The sequence below is a fragment of the Oncorhynchus nerka genome, linkage group LG12 (genome assembly GCF_034236695.1).
Source record: "Oncorhynchus nerka isolate Pitt River linkage group LG12, Oner_Uvic_2.0, whole genome shotgun sequence".
Classification (NCBI taxonomy): Eukaryota; Metazoa; Chordata; class Actinopteri; order Salmoniformes; family Salmonidae; genus Oncorhynchus; species Oncorhynchus nerka.
In genome coordinates, this window is record NC_088407.1 from 18,212,318 (window position 1) to 18,232,605 (window position 20,288).

Sequence of the window (20,288 nt, forward strand, 5' to 3'; positions counted from 1 at the left end):
AGCAGACCGGGTTAACAAGCAAGCAGTTAGCAAGGGCTAGCAGTTAGCAGACCGGGCAGGCAAGCTAGCAGTTAGCAGACCAGGTCCCGGGAGTTTAGCAGTTAGCAGACTGGGTTAGCAAGCAAGCAGATAGCAGGGGCTAGAAAGTTAGCCTTTGTGGGGGGAGGACGTCGCGATGGGGGTAAGTCTGTTTTCGCCTCTTCGTGCGGTGACGTCGGTAGACCAGTCGTGGAATTAGGAAGAACTGGCAAGGAAGCATTTCACTGTACTGTTTACAACTTCTGTATCCTGTGTACATGACAAATAAACGTTGGTTTGATTTGATATAGAGTGTGCTTACAAGAGACCATAATTTGAAGAACAGCATGTTAAGATATAGGCCATGGACTAGATGAAGTGTATTTTTACCTGGAGTTTTTCCTGACTGTAGGCTATTACTTTCAACACTTGTTTACTATGCTATCTTACTCACTCAGTTTTTAGCATGTCTTCACATGTGATTCCTTAAATAGATGGGTGGGGCTAAGGCGTAAGATGGTGTGACCAATGCTGAATGAGCACCCTCAAAGAAAAGCTCATGAGCAAGTGTGAAACACTTTCGAGGGCATATTCTTCTATTGTCTCGTAAGTTGGATAACACGTTTATCAACTTCAAAAGCAACATAACCTTGTTAAGTTTCCTCCAACTACAGTGTATGATATACCATATTTAAGCTATGAGTCTGTACTTTTATGTGTACAGAAAAGACAATCTTCAACATTTGATATAAGTTCACATAAAGAAATGCAGTCACAAATGCTGATAAATTCTTGCTTGATTTTCAAGTGTTACCAGAAGTTGCTTACTGTCATGATAGTTTTTTCTTCCTTGTTTAACTGCATAGTTACTGTAACTACCAGAGGCTGAGTGTACACCCCGAATGGCACCCTATTCCTTATGGGCCCTATTCAAAGCAGTGCACTATATAGGGAATAGGATGCCATTTGGGATGCCAGCTGACAAAGAAAACATTATTAAAGAGAAACTCAGTTGATGAGGAGCTCACAGAAGCCTGAACACCGAGGAAGACAAGCAGCAACCATTTTTGTGAGACGCTTTCTATTAATCTATCAATTATTATACATTGAAAGTACATGCACTATTATCAAAATGTAAATGTATGGATTAGTGAACACTCTTACTTACAGGTAGGCTTACCGTATTGACAGAAAAATCTCACTTAGAAACACTCAATGAGATTTTTAACTGCTTACTGTTTAGTATACCTTTTGTGTTGAGACAACATATTTCAATTTGTATTATTGATTAGTATGTATAATTGAAAATAATAATTGTTTCAAAGTTATTTTGAATTTGATTAATCTTTTTGTTCATCCGTGCATTAGAGGGAATACCAAAACAGCAATGGAACTTGGGGTGTTTCTCATCATGATTTTCTCAGGTTAGTATCTATCTCCTGTTAAGTTATTGTTATTGTTTTAAAAAGCTATTCAAGCTTAAGTAGAAACGGACTGGTTATAGGGATGTCCGGACAAATGCCAGATCGGATGGTCCATCTTTAGCCCAATGGGCCTCTCTACATTTTGTGAAGAAATAATCAGAAATGTGACCCACCACCTGGATTCAGGTCGTATGTAGCAAATCTGAAATAGTGTTTTTTATATTGGAAAGAAGTAGAGACTCAGAGCTAGAAAATAGTATATCATACAGTGCAGTGGAGGAACAATAGGAAAGTAATTCTGCTTTGAAATGTGATAAACTTGTAACCCACTTTTGAGAAAATGGTCCGAGAATGTTTTGGTACACCAACTGGAGAACTCTACACCCATTCAGCATCGTTCACACACTCTTACGCCTTAGACCCACCCATCCCTCTTGCTCCTACCTGGCATGCAGGCGTCCCATCTAGAGCTCTGGAAATGCAAATGCGCTACGCTAAATGCTAATAGTATTAGTTAAAACTCAAATGTTCATTAAAATACACATGCAGGGTATTGAATTAAAGCTACACTCGTTGTGAATCCAGGCAACAAGTCAGATTTTTAAAATGCTTTTCGGCGAAAGCATGAGAAGCTATTATCTGATAGCATGTAACACCCCAAAAGACCCGCAGGGGACGTAAACAAAATAATTAGCATATTCGGCGCTACACAAACCGCACAATAAAATATTAAACATTCATTACCTTTGACCATCTTCTTTGTTGGCACTCCTAGATGTCCCATAATCACTATTGGGTCTTTTTTTCGATTAAATCGGTCCATATATAGCCTAGATATCATTCTATGTAGACTGTGTGATAAACGAAAAAACGTAACGTCATTTTTTTGAATTCAAAAAGTCGACGATAAACTTTCACAAAACACTTCGAAATACTTTTGTAATGCAACTTTAGGTATTAGTACACGTTAATAAGCGATAAAATTCATCACGAGGCGATGTATATTCTATAGTTGTAAGATGTCCGTCTCGAAAAAATGTCTTGGAGAGAGCTCGACCAAAACATCTGGTCGGAGACCGGAGGGAATCGGTTCCCTTGTGTCGGTTTGACCAAGAATCAAAGCCGAATCAAATGACAAGACTCTAGACAACGTGTGGAAGCTGTAGGCACTGCAACCTCGGCCTCATTTAATTCGGTTCACTTTGAACAACTCCTGGAAGTAGCGCAAGGATATTTATTTCCATTTTCAGTGATCAGATTTTCTTGCACTTTTCGATGAAACGCACGTTCTGTTATAGTCACAGCCGTGATTTAACCAGTTTTATAAACGTCTGAGTGTTTTCTATCCACACATACTAATCATATGCATATACTATATTCCTGGCATGAGTAGCAGGGCGCTGAAATGTTGCGCGATTTTTAACAGAATGTTCGAAAAAGTAGAGGGTCGACTTAAGAGGTTATTAAGGATTCACAGTGTAGTAAACAACCAAAGATTTCAAAACTAAAAGTGAAAATTACACTTTATCTCGTGATTGTTAAGATGGCGCCGAAGAGGATGGCTGACGTTTTACATGCTCCTGACCAATTGTGCTATTTTGTTTCTTTTGTTGCATTGTTTTTAACTTTTTGTTTACTTATTTTGTACATAATATTGTTGCTACTGTCTCTTAAATAACTTCTGGACATCAGGACAGCAATTACTCACCACAAACTGGAAAAAGCTTTTTCCTTTATTAAGGAGTCCGACGAGAAGGATATACTGCTCTCCCGGGAACAGGCCCAAATCCGTGAAGAAAAGATGGAGGAAAAGAAGACGCAAATCGGGCTGCCTTCTGAGAATCCGTAGGCGAGCGGATAAACTCACACTGCCTTCGTTCTACTTGCTAACATGCAATCATTGGAAAATAAAATTAATGATCTACGATTATACGATTATCACTAACGGGACATTAAGAACTGTAATATATTATGTTTCACAGAGTCGTGGTTTAACAACGACACGGATAATATAGAGCTGGTGGGATTTTCCATGCACCAGCATAACAAAGTTGCTAGGTCTGGTAAGACGAGGGGTGGGGGTGGGGGGCGTGTGTGTCTATTTGTCAATAACAGCTTGTGCGCGATGTCTAATATTAAAGAAGTCTCAAGGTATTGCTCGTCTGAGGTAGAGTACCTGTAGACCACACTATCTACCAAGAGAGTTCTCATCTGATTCCTGCTTACAAGCAAAAACTAAAGCAGGAAGTGGTCAGATGACGCAGATGCTACTCTACAGGACTGGAATATGTCCCAGGATTCATCCAATGGCATTGAAGAGAATACCAACTCGGTGATCAGCTTCATCAATAAGTGTAATAGTGACATCATCCCCACAGTGACCATATCCCAACCAGAAGCCATGGATTACAGGCAACATCTGCATTGAGCTAAAGGCTAGAGCTGCTGCTTTCAAAGAGCAGAACACTAATCCGGACTCTTATAAGAAATCCCGCAATGACCTCAGACGAACCATTGAACAAGAAAAGCGTCAATACAGGATTAAGATTGAATCCTACTACACCGGATTTGATGCTCGTCAGATGTGGCAGGACTTGAAAACTATTACGGACTACAAAGGGAAACCCAGATGCGAGCTGCCCAGTGACGTGAGCCTCCCAGACAAGCTAAATGCCTTTTATGCTCGCTTCGAGGAAAGCAAAACTGAAGCATGCACCAGAGCACCAGCTTTTCTAGATGACTGTGTGAAAATGCTCTCGGTAGCCGATGTGAGCAAATCCTTTAAAACAGGTCAGCATTCACAAAGCCGCGGGGCCAGATCGATTACCAGGACGTGTACTCAAAGCATGCGTGGACCAACTGGCAAGTGTATTCACTGACATTTTCAACCTCTCACTGACCAAGTCTTTAATACCTACATGTTTAAAGCACACCATCATAGTCCTTGTGCCCAAGGAAGCGAAGCTAACCTGCCTAAATGATTACTGGCTGTAGCACTCATGTCGGTAGCCATGATGTGCTTTGAAAGGCTGGTCATGGCTCACATCAACAGCATCGTCCTGGATATCCTAGACCCACTCCAATTCGCATTACCACCCCCAACAGATCCACAGATGATGCAATGTCAATCGCACTCCACACTGCCCTTTCCCACCTGGACAAAAGGAACACCTACGTGAGAATGCTGTTCATTGACTACAGCTCAGCGTTCAACACCATAGTGCCCACAAAGCTCATCACTAAGCTAAGGACCCTGGGACTAAACACCTCCCTCTGCTATTGGATCCTGGACTTCCTGATGGGCCGCTCCCAGGTGGTAAAGGAAGTCAACAACACGTTTGCCACGCTGATTCTCTGGGGCCCCTCAGGGGTGTGTACTTAGTCCCCTCCTGTACTCCCTGTTCACCCACGACTGTGTGGCCAAACACGACTCCAACACCATCATTAAGACTCCTGACGACACAACAATGGTAGGCCTGATCACCGACAACGATGAGACAGCCTATAGGGAAGAGGTCAGAGAACTGCCAGTACAACAACCTCTCCCTCAATGTGAGCAAGACAAAGGAGCTGATCGTGGACTACAGAAAAAGGCGGGCTGAATAGGCCCCCATTAACATCAACTGGGCTGTAGTGGAGCAGGTTGAGAGTTCTAAGTTCCTTGGTGTCCACATCACCAACAAACTATCATGGTCCAAACAAACCAAGACAGTCATGAAGAGAGCAGGACAAAACCTTTTCCCCCTCAAGAGACTGAAAAGATTTGGCATGGGTCCCCAGATCCTCAAAAAGTTCTACAGCTACGCCTGGTATGGAAACTGCTCGGCATCTGACCGTAAGGCGCTACAGAGGGGTAATGCGTACGCCCCAGTACATCACTGGGGCCAAGCTTCCTGCCATCCAGGACATTTATAATAGGCGGTGTCAGAGGAATGCCCATAAAATTTTCAGAGACTCCAGTCACCCAAGTCATAGACTGTTTTCTCTGCTTCCTCATGGCCAGCGGTACCGGAGCACCAAGTCTAGGTCCAAAAGGCTCCTTAACAACTTCTACCCCAAAGCCATAAGACTGCTGAACAATTAATAAAATTGCCACCGGACTATTTACATTGACCCCACCCTCCATTTGTTTTGTACACTGCTGTTACTCGTTGTTTATTATCTATGCATAGTCACTTCACCCCTACCTACATGCACAAATTACCTCAACTAATCTGTACCCCCGCACACTGACTATACAGGTACCCCCTGTATATAGCCTAGTTATTGTTATGTTTTTGTGTTACTTTTTATATTTTTTTATTTTTATTTTGTAATTTAAAAAAAAAACTTTTCTTGAACTGCACTGTTGGTTAAGGGCTTGTAAGTAAGAATTTCACGATAAGGTTTACACTTGCTGTATTCGGCGCAAGTGATAAATAATGTTTGACTTGATTTGGCCAATATCCTCATTTGACTTTGGTGCAGGTCAAGTTGTTCTTCAGATTACCATCTCTGGTTAACATACACTATATAAAATAAAATCAAAGGTTATTTGTCACATGCACAGGACACAGAAGGTCTAAACGGTGCCGTGAAATGGTCACTTGCATAGTAGAGTCTTTTGTTTAGACATGTAGCTAGCTAGCTAAACAATGAACCATAATCCCAACTAACGCCGCGTTCAAATCAATTGGGAACTCACATTTTTTAAATTATTTAAAAAAAATTGATTTCACCTTTATTTAACCAGGTAAACTAGTTGAGAAGAAGTTCTCATTTACAACTGCGACCTAGCCAAGATAAAGCAAAGCAGTGCGACATGAAACAACAACACAGAGTTACATGGAATAAACAAGCGTACAGTCAACACAATAGAAACAAATAATATATATACAGTGTGTGCAAATGGCATGAGGAGATATAGCAATAAATAGGCCAAAATCTCATTTGAGCGTTCATGTCACGCCCTGGCCTTACTATTTTGTGTTTTCTTTATTATTGTGGTTAGGCCAGGTGTGACATGGGTGATTATGTGTTTGTCTTGTCTAGGCGTTTTGTAGATTGATGGGGTTGTGTTCAGTGTAGTATTCTAGGTAAGTCTATGGTTGCCTAGAGTGGTTCTCAATCAGAGGCAGGTGTTTATCGTTGTTAGTTTTTAGTATTCCGTGGGTGATTGTTTCCTGTCTCTGTGTTTTGTTAGGACTGTTTTGGTTTTTCCACGTTTTCTTGTTTTGTATATGTATATTGTTCACGTTATCATCTTTTTTAAAGATGTTCAACCATAACCACGCTGCATTTTGGTCCGCCTCTCCTTCCCAGGAAGAAAACCGTAACAGTTCAAAACAAATGGAAACTCTGGGAAAAAAATACCTCCAACTGTGATAAATCGATTTAAACAGTCAATTGGGAATTCCAACTCCGGAACTTGGGCCTCTTTCTAGAGCGCCGACTTTCCGATCTGAAGAACGTGGCAATACAACCATGCATGAATCTGCAACTAGCTAAAGCCAACCAAATAGGTTCAATTTTAGCTAGCTAACATTAGGCTATAACTGTCAATGCAAATTGAAAAATTGACAAACATTACTACACAAATCATATAAGTAACGTTAGCTAGCGAGCCAGCCAGCCAGCTAACGTTAGCTAGACAGCTAGCTAACAGTACACTTTAACTTGCAATGAAGAAAAACTTTCTTACAAAATTAGAAACGTATAATATCTGTAAATGTAGCTAGACTATTACTTGTATACATGGATGACCGCTTCTCCCTCTATGGGAGCCCTTAGTTAGAAGATGTAATCCAGAAACAAGTTTTATACAACAGCCTTCTGTGTTCTCTTTTGGACTCTCTCCTTATTTGGCAATCAACTCCCTGCTTCCACTGATTTCAAAACTCGGTCATATACTCGGTCATATTCTTCTGTGACAATGACACCACGTTTCTTCCCCACCACTGTCATTAGAGGACTCTACAATGTGTGGTTCAATTAAAATGTTTTGACATAAATCAGGGATTTCCTCATTGTCTGATTCATTGAGAGATTCAGCATGGCATGGTCATCCTCCAGAAAGTAGTCCAGCAAAGCATTTTCAGTTCTTTATGATATCTTTGGAAAAAAAGCTGCTGTAGAAAGAATGATCCACACACACTGAGCAGGTCATGTTATAAATAGAATCATGCTACATGGAATACAAACCCAAACTCATCTCTCGGCATGTCCAGTCCATCCATTATCTCAACCAATCATGGCTGAAAGGAAGGTTCCTGTATTTTCCGTGGCTAAACCAACTAGGCTCGTATTGTAAGAATTGTATTCGTATATACAGATGGCATAAAAGTTTGAAATTAAGGCACATGAACGTTCACATATTCCAGAAGGCTTTTATGCCAAAAAACGCATTTTGACAACAATAAAAAAAAAATTGAAATGCCTCTCCTGTGAAGTAGTGACATGCGATATTAGGCCTAGCTTCTTGAAACGGGTCACAAATAGACTAGTTATATGGAATTTCCAGCAAATGCCAGATGTGCTGGTGCATCTTAAGACCACTGGGCCAGTCAATATTTTGTGTGGTGACGTTGAGGGAAAAAATGGGCAGATGTTTTGGAAAAGCCATGGCCAATTTCTGGTCTCTGGTCTTAAGGTATTGTTAAGCTACCTAATAATTGTAATATTTGTCCCAGTAATAGGCAGCCTGTGCTCTGTAACAAGCACAACCACAGATCCTAATATGACAACCACAACTGAGGCTCCTACTATAGCAACAACTGCAGCTCCTACTACAACAACCACAGATCCTTCTACAACTACAACTGCAGCTCCTACTACAACAACCACAGATCCTTCTACAACCACAACTGTAGCTCTTACTCCAACAACCACACTTCCTGCTATGACAACTACAACCACATCTCCTACTACAACAACTGCAGCTTCTAGTACAACAACAAATGCAGCTCCTAGTATAACAACAACTGCAGCTCCTAGTACAACAACCACTGCAGCTCCTAGTACAACAACAACTGCAGCTCCTAGTACAACAACCACTGCAGCTCCTAGTACAACAACCACTGCAGCTCCTAGTATAACAACAACTGCAGCTCCTACTACGACAACAACCGCAGCTCCTACTACGACAACAACCGTAGCTCCTACTACGACAACAACTGCAGCTCCTAATACAACAACAACTGCAGCTCCTACTATAACAACAACTGCAGCTCCTACTACGACAACAACTGCAGCTCCTAGTACAACAACAACTGCAGCTCCTACTACGACAACAACTGCAGCTCCTAGTACAACAACAACTGCAGCTCCTAGTACAACAACAACTGCAGCTCCTAGTACGACAACAACTGCAGCTCCTACTACGACAACAACTGCAGCTCCTACTACGACAACAACTGCAGCTCCTACTACGACAACAACCGACAACAACTGCAGCTCCTAGCTCCTAGTACGACAACAACACTGCAGCTCCTAGCTCCTACGACAAACACACCAACAACCACTGCAGCTCCAAGTACAACAACTACAGACAACAACAACTGCAGCTCCTAGCTCCGACAACAACAACTGCAGCTCCTACTAGCTCCGACAACAACCTCCTAGTACAACAACAACTGCATCTCCTACTACGTACAGCTCCTACTACGACAACAACTGCAGCTCCTACTACGACAACAACCGTAGCTCCTACTACGACAACAACTGCAGCTCCTAGTACAACAACCACTGCAGCTCCTAGTACAACAACAACTGTATCTCCTAGTACAACAACCACTACAGCTCCTAGTACAACAACCAACCACTGCAGCTCTACTGACAACAACTGCATCTCCTACTACAACAACAACTGCAGCTCCTACTACGACAACAACTGCAGCTCCTACTAGCTCGACAACAACTGCAGCTCCTAGCTGCAGCTCCTACGACAACAACTGCACGTACAACAACCACAACAACCAGCTCCTACTACGACAACAACTGCAGCTCCTACGACAACAACTGCACTAGTACAACAACAACTGTACAACAACCACTGCAGCTCCTACAACAACAACTGCAGCTCCTACGACAACAACCAACAACAACTGCAGCTCCTAGTACAACAACCAACTGCAGCTCCTAATACAACAACTACAGCTCCTAATACAACTACTACAGCTCCTAATACAACAACTACAGCTCCTAGTACAACAACAACTGTAGCTCCTAATACAACAACTGCAGCTCCTAGTACAACTACTACAGCTCCTAATACAACAACTACAGCTCCTAATACAACTACTACAGCTCCTAATACAACTACTACAGCTCCTACTACAACAACAACTGTAGCTCCTAGTACAACTACTACAGCTCCTAATACAACAACTACAGCTCCTAATACAACAACTACAGCTCCTAACACAACAATAATAACTTTAGCTAATTTCACAACCACTACTGAGCTACCAAAAACTACACAAATGAACACTACAACTACATCTGCCGGACAGTCAACCACGAATAGTGGGCTTAGTAAGTGTGATTTTCTTTACTTAATAGCTAATGAAATTGGCACTAGTGGTCAACCCTGTCAAGTCTCCTTTTTTTCTTATAGTACAGTACTTGTCTGTCTGTCTGTCTGTCTGTCTGTCTGTCTGTCTGTCTGTCTGTCTGTCTGTCTGTCTGTCTGTCTGTCTGTCTGTCTGTCTGTCTGTCAGTCTGTTTGTTTTGCTTAATGCTTGTTCTTATTATTGAATCATTGTGTCTCTACAGGTTATAGGTTTGTACTGAGGGTGAAATTTTCCATGACGACAGTCCAAACCGAATCTGAGATCTTGAAGCAGGTAAGAGTCCCTATTAAACGTAGCATTTTATTATGAATTATTATGAATTAATCTCCAAAGGTGATAATAGAATGAGGAAAAATCTCATTCATCAAAGGGATGTAAGGTTGCTTTAACAAATAAGTATCTTGAATACAGATGGAAAGTGAATGAGGGGGAAGTAGCGTGAAGAGGATAGGAATGTGGCATTATCAAATGTCCTAAATGATGTAAACCCTGTGTTTATTCCAGCTTCGTGAGTATCTGATCAGACAAGGGCTGCCATTGGACTCTACACTGCGATTGACATTCATTCAGAGCTAGTTGACGGGGTGAAGAGGAGAAGGGCACCGGAGAGAAAACACAGACAGAACAGAATACAAAACTGATCACTGAGATATTTTACACACATCATTTACAATGGATTATTTTCCAGATTACACTCTTACCCCATGACCTATGGTAACTGGACCTAATGTACTAGTAACTAAATACCTACCGTACCTTCAGAAAGTTCCCTTGACTTTTCCCTCATTTTGTTGTGTTACAAAGTGAGAAGAACAAATCTAACATTTGTAAAAAATATATACATGATCAATAAAACACTAATATATCTTGATTAGATAAGTTTTCATCCTCCTGAGTTAACATGTGTTACAGTTTTTCTCAGTCGCTTTGCTGCATTTCTTAGATCAAAAGTGCAATTTTTGATAATACTTGTACAAATTCCAAATCATCTTGTCACTTGTGCACATCATTAAAGCATTTTCTTATTCCTTTGAACAAATTGCAATTGATAATGTACAAGTGTCAGCTTTTTTCCACATTATCAATTGCTCATGTCATGTTGATCAAAATATGGTAGATGGCTCTCTGTTGAATAGTCTTACCCCTCTAAACATCTAGGCATTAGTTCCTTGCATAAGCCATTACATGCAAAATTGTTGAACTATTTGTCATAAACTGTCAAGCATAGTTTTACACATTTCTATTAGACCTTTTGTACAAAAACGTGAATTGATGAATCGTGCAGGTGAAATTGACCCTCACTCATGAAGGAATGTAAAAGTGTTAGTTCAACCAACAATCAACCAGTTGTCTAAATTGCTCAAAGTTGCATCTCATGAAGAATCAATTGGCAAGCATATATAGACAGACCACAACACAGAGTTGCAATTTTCCAATAATGGATGGACCAGGAAACGAACAGTGTCAACAGCCAAGAGGAGGAAGAAGAGGAGCAAGGATGCGTGGTGGAAGGCAAAACAGAGGAAAAGGCAGAAGAGGACATAGGCACATATCTGATGACATAAGGGCCACTATTGTAGACCATGTTGTCAATCATGGCCTTACAATGGCTGAGGCGGGTCGAAGGGTGCAGCCGAATATTGGGAGATCAACCGTGTCCTTAATAGTTCAAACGTTTTGAAGAGAGAACAGGTATGTCCACCAATGTACACTGCACTGTTACTGTATATAAGCAGTATACGGTATACTTCCTACAATGCTTCATATTACAGTAGTCCACTTGTATTTCACAGCATACAGAAATATACTCTATACAGATACATACTGCACCTTACATGCACCCACCTGTATGTTTTACAGTAAAATGTGTGTTCACATAGTTTTTGTCTATGTGAAAGTGTGTGATGCATCACTGCATTTTTCCCCACATAGGACTGCAAGATTACCTCAAACCGGTGGGAGAGGACGCCTTTTCACACCTCAACAGGAGGAGGCTATTTGCACCATGGTCCGAGTAAACAATGCCATGAGACTCAGGGAAATACAAAGGACCATTATAGAAGACAACGATGTCTTTGAAAACATCCATACGGTTAGCATCTCAACCATCGACAGGGTGCTGCATAGAAACCAGATGAGTATGAAACAGCTGTACCGTGTACCATTCCAAAGGAATGAGGACAGAGTTAAGGAGCTACGTTACCAGTATGTACAGGTAAAACATATATCTATGTAACTACTTTACAGCAACATTTTATAGTGATACATATTACAGTAAGCATAAACTGCACACATTTCCATTGTTGTGGAAGGAACATGCAATATATGTACATTTTATGTCACTCTTCCTTTCCAAAACAAATTCAACTGTGTGTTCTGGGATATAGCGTATAATGGAGTTGGAATCAAGTGAACCCTGTCACAACTTTGTATACGTGGATGAGGCTGGCTTCAACCTGACCAAATGCAGAAGGCGGGGTCGGAATATCATCGGTCACAGAGCTACTGTGGATTTGCCAGGCCAACGGGGAGGAAATATCACCATGTGTGCTGCTATTTCGGAGCATGGTGTCCTAACCCATATCCCCCTTATAGGGCCATACAACACCCAGCATCTACTCAACTTTTTAGAGACTCTCTACAGGGCTCTCATCCCTGATGATGAGAGGGGTCTGTTTAGAGAGGATTTGCCAAAGTATGTGGTCATTTGTGATAATGTGAGTTTCCATCGATCAAACATCATAAGGCAATGGTTTGTGACCCACCCGAGGATGCTCATAGAATTCCTCCCACCTTATTCACCATTCCTTAACCCAATTGAGGAGTTATTTTCAGCATGGAGGTGGAAGGTGTACGATCGTCAGCCACACACACAGATGACCCTGCTGGCTGCAATGGATGCAGCATGTGAGGACATCACAGTAGACGCCTGCAGAGGATGGATAAGGCATTCCAAAAGATTCTTTCCACGTTGCATTGGAAGGGAAAATATCCGGTGTGATGTGGATGAGAATATGTGGGCCGACAGACAGGAACGTCTGGATGTGTAGAGACAGCACAACAGTGCTGCGGGCAAAGTTGTGCCTTAGGGGTGGTTTCCTGTGTTTATTTCTAATTGAGTTTTTTTTCCTTTGTGCCTCTTGGGTTGTCCAGTCTCTTTCAATCAATAACCCACATACAGTAATATGTAAATAGTACTGTTGAAATTGATATATGCCATAGAAGTGCAGCCTTGTGCATTTTCAATACAGTAACTGTCATCCAAACTGTAGCCTAAGTTTACATCAGGTAATACTGTCAAAGTACACAGTTACATTGACAACATGCCTAAACATTTTGACGACCTTGTTCGTGAACAATGACTCAATGACTTATCATTCTGATGACACTGACATGATCATTGGCATGAATATTTACTTTTGAGAGATGGACTAAGGATTTTTAGTGACTGACTAGCTTTAGAAACATATCTATTGTATATTGCAGTTTGTACAAATTGTTCTGAGAAATGCACTTATTATTTTGCACATGTTAGGGATGATGTGAAAAATGCACCAAGGGACTGAGAAAAACTGTAATATCACTGCTCTTGAGTCTTTCTAAAATATTTGCACATTATTCTTAAAATAAATCTTCAAGCCATTTAAAGTCTTGCCATACATTTTCAATCTGATTTCAGTCAAAAGTGTAACCAAGACTCTCAAAAACATTCCATGTTATCTTGGTAAGCAACTGAAGTGTATATTTAGCCTTGTGTATTAGGTTATTGTCCTGCTAAAAGGTTGAATTTGTCTCTCGTGTCTGTTGGTAAGCAGACTGAACCAGGTTATCCTCTAGGATTTTGCCTGTGCTTAGTTCTATTCTATTTATTTTTATCATATCACCACCTGCTGAGTCTTCTTCACCTGGACTAACTGATACAGAGACAGGGCCTCACTCTCACCACCTGCTGAGTCTTCTTCACCTGGACTAACTGATACAGAGACAGGGCCTCACTCTCACCACCTGCTGAGTCTTCTTCACCTGGACTAACTGATACAGAGACAGGGCCTCACTCTCACCACCTGCTAAGTCTTCTTCAACTGGACTAACTGATACAGAGACAGGGCCTCACTCTCACCACCTGCTAAGTCTTCTTCACCTGGACTAACTGATACAGAGACAGGGCGTCACTCTCACCACCTGCTAAGTCTTCTTCACCTGTACTAACTGATACAGAGACAGGGCGTCACTCTCACCACCTGCTAAGTCTTCTTCACCTGTACTAACTGATACAGAGACAGGGCCTCACTCTCACCACCTGCTGAGTCTTCTTCACCTGGACTAACTGATACAGAGACAGGGCTGATACAGAGACAGGGCCTCACTCTCACCACCTGCTGAGAGTCTTCTTCACCTGGACTAACCTGATACAGAGACAGGGCCTCACTCTCACCACCTGCTGAGTCTTCTTCAGTCTTCTTCACCTGGACTAACTGATACAGAGACAGGGCCTCACTCTCACCACCTGCTGAGTCTTCTTCACCTGGGCTAACTGATACAGAGACAGGGCCTCACTCTCACCACCTGCTAAGTCTTCTTCACCTGGACTAACTGATACAGAGACAGGGCCTCACTCTCACCACCTGCTGAGTCTTCTTCACCTGGACTAACTGATACAGAGACAGGGCCTCACTCTCACCACCTGCTGAGTCTTCTTCACCTGGACTAACTGATACAGAGACAGGGCCTCACTCTCACCACCTGCTGAGTCTTCTTCACCTGGACTAACTGATACAGAGACAGGGCCTCACTCTCACCACCTGCTGAGTCTTCTTCACCTGGGCTAACTGATACAGAGACAGGGCCTCACTCTCACCACCTGCTGAGTCTTCTTCACCTGGACTAACTGATACAGAGACAGGGCCTCACTCTCACCACCTGCTGAGTCTTCTTCACCTGGACTAACTGATACAGAGACAGGGCCTCACTCTCACCACCTGCTGAGTCTTCTTCACCTGGACTAACTGATACAGAGACAGGGCCTCACTCTCACCACCTGCTGAGTCTTCTTCACCTGGACTAACTGATACAGAGACATGGCCTCACTCTCACCACCAGAGACAGGGCGTCACTCTCACCACCTGCTGAGTCTTCCTCCCCTGGGCTAACTGATACAGAGACAGGGCCTCACTCTCACCACCTGCTGAGTCTTCTTCACCTGGGCTGACTGCCTCACTCTCACCCACAGAGACAGGGCCTCACTCTCACCACCTGCTGAGTCTTCTTCACCTGGACTAACTGATACAGAGACAGGGCCTCACTCTCACCACCTGCTGAGTCTTCTTCACCTGGACTAACTGATACAGAGACAGGGCCTCACTCTCACCACCTGCTGAGTCTTCTTCACCTGGACTAACTGATACAGAGACAGGGCCTCACTCTCACCACCACCTGGACTAACTGATACTGCTCACCACCTGCTGAGTCTTCCTCCCCTGGGCTAACTGATACAGAGACAGGGCCTCACTCTCACCACCTGCTGAGTCTTCTTCACCTGGGCTGACTGATACAGAGACAGGGCCTCACTCTCACCACCTGCTAAGTCTTCTTCACCTGGACTAACTGATACAGAGACAGGGCCTCACTCTCACCACCTGCTGAGTCTTCTTCACCTGGACTAACTGATACAGAGACAGGGCCTCACTCTCACCACCTGCTGAGTCTTCTTCACCTGGACTAACTGATACAGAGACAGGGCCTCACTTTCACCACCTGCTGAGTCTTCTTCACCTGGACTAACTGATACAGAGACCTCACTCTCACCACCTGCTGAGTCTTCTTCACCTGGACTAACTGATACAGAGACAGGGCCTCACTCTCACCACCTGCTGAGTCTTCTTCACCTGGACTAACTGATACAGAGACAGGGCCTCACTCTCACCACCAGTCTTCTTCACCTGGACCTACAGAGACAGGGCCTCACTCTCACCACCTGCTGAGTCTTCTTCACCTGGACTAACTGATACAGAGACAGGGCCTCACTCTCACCACCTGCTGAGTCTTCTTCACCTGGACTAACTGATACAGAGACAGGGCCTCACTCTCACCACCTGCTGAGTCTTCTTCACCTGGACTAACTGATACAGAGACAGGGCCTCACTCTCACCACCTGCTGAGTCTTCTTCACCTGGACTAACTGATACAGGGACAGGGCCTCATTCACCACCTGCTGAGTCTTCTTCACCTGGACTAACTGATACAGAGACAGGGCATATTCACCACCTGCTGAGTCTTCACTGGCTAAGGAGAGACACATTCACCACCTGCTGGTCTTCTTCACCTGGACAAAACTGATACAGAGACATGGCCTCACTTCACCACCAGAGACAGGGCGTCACTCTCACCACCTGCTGAGTCTTCCTCCCCTGGTTTGCTAACTGTTACAGAGACAGGGCCTCACTCTCACCACCTGCTGAGTCTTCTTCACCTGGGCTGACTGATACAGAGACAGGGCCTCACTCTCACCACCTGCTAAGTCTTCTTCACCTGGACTAACTGATACAGAGACAGGGCCTCACTCTCACCACCTGCTGAGTCTTCTTCACCTGGACTAACTGATACAGAGACAGGGCCTCACTCTCACCACCTGCTGAGTCTTCTTCACCTGGACTAACTGATACAGAGACAGGGCCTCATTTCTCACCACCTGCTGAGTCTTCTTCACCTGGACTAACTGATACAGAGACATGGCCTCACTCTCACCACCAGAGACAGGGCGTCACTCTCACCACCTGCTGAGTCTTCCTCCCCTGGGCTAACTGATACAGAGACAGGGCCTCACTCTCACCACCTGCTGAGTCTTCTTCACCTGGGCTGACTGATACAGAGACAGGGCCTCACTCTCACCACCTGCTAAGTCTTCTTCACCTGGACTAACTGATACAGAGACAGGGCCTCACTCTCACCACCTGCTGAGTCTTCTTCACCTGGATTCTAACTGATACAGAGACAGGGCCTCACTCTCACCACCTGCTGTCTTCTTCACCTGGTCTAACTGAAACAGAGACAGGGCCTCACTTTCACCACCTGCTGAGTCTTCTTCACCTGGACTAACTGATACAGAGACAGGGCGTCACTCTCACCACCTGCTGAGTCTTCTTCACCTGGGCTAACTGATACAGAGACAGGGCCTCACTCTCACCACCTGCTGAGTCTTCTTCACCTGGACTAACTGATACAGAGACAGGGCCTCACTCTCACCACCTGCTGAGTCTTCTTCACCTGGACTAACTGATACAGAGACAGGGCCTCACTCTCACCACCTGCTGAGTCTTCTTCACCTGGACTAACTGATACAGAGACAGGGCCTCACTCTCACCACCTGCTGAGTCTTCTTCACCTGGACTAACTGATACAGAGACATGGCCTCACTCTCACCACCAGAGACAGGGCGTCACTCTCACCACCTGCTGAGTCTTCCTCCCCTGGGCTAACTGATACAGAGACAGGGCCTCACTCTCACCACCTGCTGAGTCTTCTTCACCTGGGCTGACTGATACAGAGACAGGGCCTCACTCTCACCACCTGCTAAGTCTTCTTCACCTGGACTAACTGACAAACCTCCGACCCAGGGCCGGACTCTCACCACCTGCTGAGTCTTTCTCTTCACCTCTGTTCCCGATAACTGATACAGAGACAGGGCCTCACTCTCACCACCTGCTGAGTCTTCTTCACCTGGACTAACTGATACAGAGACAGGGCCTCACTCTCACCACCTGCTGAGTCTTCTTCACCTGGACTAACTGATACAGAGAGGGGTTGGCAATGGTTCATACCACCTGCTGAGTCTTCTTCACCTGGGCTAACTGATACAGAGACAGGGCCTCACGAATTGCCCTGGTCACCACCTGCTGAGTCTTCTTCACCTGGACTAACTGATACAGAGACAAAGGGCAGCATTTATTTCACCACCTGCTGAGTCTTCTTCACCACTAACTGATACAGAGACAGGGCCTCTGTGGATGACCACCTGAGTCTTCTTCACCTGGACTAACTGATACAGAGACAGGGCCTCACTCTCACCACCTGCTGAGTCTTCTTCACCTGGACTAACTGATACAGAGACAGGGCCCTCTCTCACCACCTGCTGAGTCTTCTTCACCTGGGCTAACTGATACAGAGACAGGGCCTCACTCTCACCACCTGCTGAGTCTTCTTCACCTGGACTAACTGATACAGAGACAGATGGCATTCACCAAGTCTTCTTCACCTGGGACTATGGGACTGGACAGAGACAGGGCCTCACTCTCACCACCTGCTGATCTCCCTCTTCTTCACCTGGACTAACTGATACAGAGACAGGGCCTCACTCTCACCACCTGCTGAGTCTTCTTCACCTGGACTAACTGATACAGAGACAGGGCCTCACTCTCACCACCTGCTGAGTCTTCTTCACCTGGACTAACTGATACAGAGACAGGGCCTGCCCTCCACCATCAGACAACCACTCTCACCACCTGCTGAGTCTTCTTCACCTGGGTTTAACTGATACAGAGACAGGGCCTCACTCTCACCACCTGCTGAGGTAATTGAGTCTTCTTCACCTGGAGGCGTCCTACCACTGATACAGACTGATGAGACAGGGCCTCACTCTCACCACCTGCTGAGTCTTCTTCACCTGGACTAACTGATACAGAGACAGGGCCTCACTCTCACCACCTGCTGAGTCTTCTTCACTTGATCAAAGTGCATGTTACAAAGAAAAGTTCAATGGGAACACTAGGATTTAGACCTCTTGCTAACTGTAACCGTAAATCGGCATATTAGCATTGTTGTGTCACTGGCAGGAGAGAACATTTTGGAACCCCTCAAAATGGCTGAATTTACCAAGAGTAGCTCAGAATCTGAGTTTACGGCAGAGGATGAAATAATGTTAGTTGGGGAGCCAAGAAACGTACTGAAGCCATTCATGTTTGAGCCGATCGTTGCCCCAGATAAAAGAGTTTGTTTTCGGAACAGTAACAACACAGATATGCTGCCTGAAACACCTCAGCAGCCAGTATGCCAGGTAAATAATTGCTGAAATGTGGCTTCATTGCAAATTGTTTAAAGCTAACATCAGTAGTGGGTAGGTGCACAAAATATATAAAAGTACCCTTATACGATGTGTATCACAAACGCTGTTTGGCGTGATGGTAACGTATTCCCCTTTTAATTAGAAGGAATCGCAGACAGCATCATGATTCGTGACATCTCATTCTAACCAATAATGGGCTGTCCTCATTATAAATACACTGTGATTTAGTTTTGGTATGAGACTTTTCTTTAGATTTTGTTTGCAGAGCATACAGGCAGGCAGCTTATCCCCAGTTCACCCTATGTGCACAAGGGAGAATTGGACGAGCTGTACGGCGTGTCATCCCTGCTTATCTCGTCTCTTCCATAAGGTGTGCATACCCAGAAGCAAGCAGCATTTACGTAGGGTTTGAGTTTGAATTAAACCAGTTCATTTAGTAAATCTAGCCTGCTGTAATTTTTTTCAAGAAATAGGCCTAATGCTGCGCCTTATGTAAATATTGTATTAGTTAGCTTATCCACTTAAACAAGAGGTTCAAGCGCAACTAGATAAACCAGCATTGAAGATAAAAACTACTTTCAACGCACACTAACCCTGTGTCCCTGTTGCTGGAGTAGTGACTTCAACAAGCTTTGGCTGCCATCTGTTGGAAAGGAATGGTAACTACACTGGGCAGCTTGTCAAAGGAGCAGAGGAGACTTGAATACCATTAAGCAAACGCCTTTATCCACAGCGACCTGGCTACATGGTAGTGGAAACAGATCATAGAAACAGGATTACAAAAAGATATAGTCAATTACAGGGTTAAGGAGGATTCTCATGGAAGGCTTTGTGATTGCAAGTCTTTGCCTCATGCTCAAGATCAAAAGACAAACAGTAGCATACCTTAAAAGGGCAATCAGAGGTTGCTACATCCTTTTTTGCACTTAGGAATTAATTATATCTAACCATTGATTCTTGATTAATCGAACTTGTAAATGCCTCATGAGCTAAGTTCAACTGTCATACCCCAAATGTAAGCTTGTTTTACTCCAACGTTTGTAAACAAAAGAAAATGTCAACAAACACAATGCAGCCTGAAAACATGGTTAAAACTATCATTTTGATATCATAGATGGTCAGTCCTTGCATCTATAGCTTCATGAATTTGAGAGTGGTTACATTTCTCCAGACCCATCCCTTAGCTTTTTACCAAAAGAGGAGCAGGGGGGCCCCTTTGATATGGTTTCTACTGCTGAT

General features: G+C 43.8%; 1 protein-coding gene and 1 long non-coding RNA gene across 2 annotated transcripts; both read left to right on the forward strand.

Annotated features, from left to right (window-relative positions):
- The first annotated feature begins 991 nt into the window (after positions 1-991).
- LOC115139041 (mucin-5AC-like) lies at positions 992-9,325 on the forward strand. Its single transcript, XM_065026025.1, has 4 exons — positions 992-1,087; positions 1,387-1,442; positions 8,111-8,869; positions 9,075-9,325. The coding sequence occupies exons 2-4, from the start codon at positions 1,406-1,408 to the stop codon at positions 9,323-9,325; spliced, it is 1,047 nt and encodes a 348-aa protein (XP_064882097.1). The 5' UTR covers positions 992-1,087; positions 1,387-1,405.
- A 226-nt stretch (positions 9,326-9,551) lies between these two features.
- Positions 9,552-11,047, forward strand: LOC135574267 (uncharacterized). The gene is made up of 3 exons (XR_010465262.1): positions 9,552-9,953; positions 10,194-10,264; positions 10,496-11,047. It is a non-coding gene; the product is annotated as an uncharacterized LOC135574267 (long non-coding RNA).
- Positions 11,048-20,288: the final 9,241 nt, after the last annotated feature.

Excerpts from the sequence above, each read along its gene's own strand:
- LOC115139041 (XM_065026025.1), top strand. The coding sequence starts at position 1,406 with ATGGAACTTGGGGTGTTTCTCATCATGATTTTCTCAG. Across the intron at positions 1,443-8,110 it reads TCTCATCATGATTTTCTCAG|TAATAGGCAGCCTGTGCTCT; the intron begins GTTAGTATCTAT and ends TATTTGTCCCAG. Across the intron at positions 8,870-9,074 it reads GACAACAACCGACAACAACT|CTCCTACTACGACAACAACT; the intron begins GCAGCTCCTAGC and ends TACTACGTACAG.